Raw genomic sequence first — 2373 nt, forward strand, 5'->3', positions numbered from 1 at the left:
CGCACCCGGCCAAGTTTTTTATTTTTAGTAGAGATGGGGTTTCCCCATGTTGACCAGGCTGGTCTCGAACTCCTGACCTCAGGTGATCCGCCTGTCTCGGCCTCCCAAAGTGCTGGGATTACAGGCTTGAGCCACCGCACCCGGCCAAGTTTTTTATTTTTAGTAGAGATGGGGTTTCCCCATGTTGACCAGGCTGGTCTCGAACTCCTGACCTCAGGTGATCCACCCACCTCAACCTCTCAAAGTGCTGGGATTCCAGGTGTGAGCCACTGTGCCCAGCCTAGTCTTTTGATTTCAGTTTCCTCGTCTGTAAAATGGGGCCACAGGAGACCCTGCTTCGTAGAATAGTTGTAAAATGATGTGGGAAGCCGGGCGCGGTGGCTCACACCTGTAATCCCAGCACTCTGGGAGGCCGAGGGGGGCAGATCACTTGAAGTCAGGAGTTGGAGACCAGCCTGGCCAACATGGTGAAACCCCATCTCTACTAAAAACACAAAAATTAGCTGGGTGTGGTGGTGGGCGCCTGTCATCCCAGCTACTCAGGAAGCTGAGGCAGAACTGTTTGAACCCGGGAGGTGGAGGTTGCAGTGAGCCGAGATCACGCCACTGCACCCCAGCCTGGGCAACAACAGGGAAACTCAGTCTCAAATAAATAAATTAATTAATTTAATTAAATAGTTGGTTTTTTTTTTCTATGGGCACCTGGCAGTTTTTATCCTTTTTATCCTTTTTGTCCGATTCATTCCACGTGCCCAGCACAAAGCCAGCATCTGGTGGCCACCAGCAGGTGCACAGAGGGTGGGGGGTTTTTAAGGATGAGGAGAAGCATGAGTGGAAGGACAGATGGGTAGATGGCAGCTGAAAAAAGGGTGAGGGAGTGGATGAGTGAATGAAGCCGTGAGTGATGTGTGTGGAAAGACGGATGGATGTGTCTGTAGACAGAGGGGCAGAGGATGTCTACCTTCTCCAGTGGCGCCTCCTGCATGTAGGCTGAAGGTGAAGACTCCAGATCTAGGCACACTTCTTCAAAGAAAGCTGCTAGAGAGGGAGACCAGAGGGGCTGCCGGAGCAGAAATGCTTCTCCCACACCGCCAAGCTTCGGCCACGCTGTCCCTGCTAGCTGGAATCCCTGTCTCTGGCGTTTTCCTTCAGGATCTCCCACCCTGTGTCCAAATCCCGCTCACAGCCCACTCCCCTGGGTCACCTCCAACACACAAAGTGAGCCCAAGTCCTGCTATGGGCTTCTAAACCCACCCACGCACCACACCAGCCTGTGGCTGCTCCCCCACTAGGCTGTGGGCTCCTTGAGGCAGGGCCAGGGCAGGACTCACCCTGGGCACCCAGGACGGCCCCATGCAGGCCTGGCCACCGTATGCTTCCCGAATGAACTAAGCATCAGGGCCAGGCCCGGGCCTCACCTTGGGTCAGGTACTCTGTGCCATCCTCCAAGATCTCGTCTGGCAGCAGTTTCCCTGGGGAGCTGAAAAGGCTAGGGCTGAGCCCGAGGATCTCACTTGGGTGGCCTGTTCCACTCCAGACATCAATCTGGGGAGGCCCCAGGGACAGTGGGCTTCCTGGAAAGGAAACAGCCGACTCAGGGGTGTGGCCAGAGATCACCCTCTGCCCTAGCACAGCAGCTGGCATTGAAGAGATAGTGCCTGATGCTTCGGAAAGTGAATCTCAGTTTCTCATTTTGAATTCTTGATTGGAGAAATGAAGAGGCAGCTGGCCACGATGGCTCACGCCTGTAATCCCAGCACTTTGGGAGGCCAAGGCAGGCAGATCACTTGAGGTCAGGAATTGAAGACCAGCCTGGCTAACATGGTGAAACCCCGTCTCTATTAAAAAATACAAAACTTAGCTGGGGGTAGTGGCATGTGCCTGTAGTCCCAGTTACTCAGGAGGCTGAAGCGGGAGAATCGCCTGAACCTGGCAGCAGAGGTTGCAGTGAGCCGAGATCGTGCCACTGCACTCCAGCCTGGGTGACAGAGTGAGACCCTTTCTCAAAATTAAAGAAAAAAGAAGAAGAAGAAATGAAGTGAAGTGATGTTTGGCATTATGTCAGGGATGGCCAAAAAAAAAGAAAAATCAGTATCATAATGTATAAAATCCCATAGGCTGATTGTAACTACCTGCAGCTCTACAATAAGAAAGATTCTGAGGTCAGGTGTGGTGGCTCATGCCTGTAATCCCAGCGCTTTGGGAGGCTGAGGCGGGTGGATCACTTGAGGTCAGGAGTTCAAGACCAGCCTGGCCAACATAGTGAAATCCCATCTACTAAAAATATAAAAATTTGCTGGGCGTGGTGGTGCACACCTGTAATGCCAGCTACTCAGAGGCTGATGCAGAATCACTTGAACCCGGGAGGCAGAG

At 52.9% G+C, this 2373-nt stretch overlaps 1 protein-coding gene across 1 annotated transcript in view; it reads right to left on the bottom strand.

Moving 5' to 3' along the window:
* Positions 1-2373, bottom strand: part of BHMG1 (basic helix-loop-helix and HMG box domain containing 1) — a 67893-nt gene that overhangs the window by 4270 nt on the left and 61250 nt on the right. Inside the window, exons 6-8 of the mRNA XM_011963153.1 lie at positions 1419-1545; positions 962-1038; positions 703-858 (exon numbers count right to left, since the gene is read on the bottom strand). Of these exons, the coding sequence (XP_011818543.1) occupies positions 703-858; positions 962-1038; positions 1419-1545 (360 nt within the window). The remainder of the gene's footprint in view (positions 1-702; positions 859-961; positions 1039-1418; positions 1546-2373) is intronic.

The sequence above is a fragment of the Colobus angolensis genome, unplaced genomic scaffold (genome assembly GCF_000951035.1).
Source record: "Colobus angolensis palliatus isolate OR3802 unplaced genomic scaffold, Cang.pa_1.0 Scaffold60, whole genome shotgun sequence".
In the NCBI taxonomy this organism is placed as follows: domain Eukaryota; kingdom Metazoa; phylum Chordata; class Mammalia; order Primates; family Cercopithecidae; genus Colobus; species Colobus angolensis.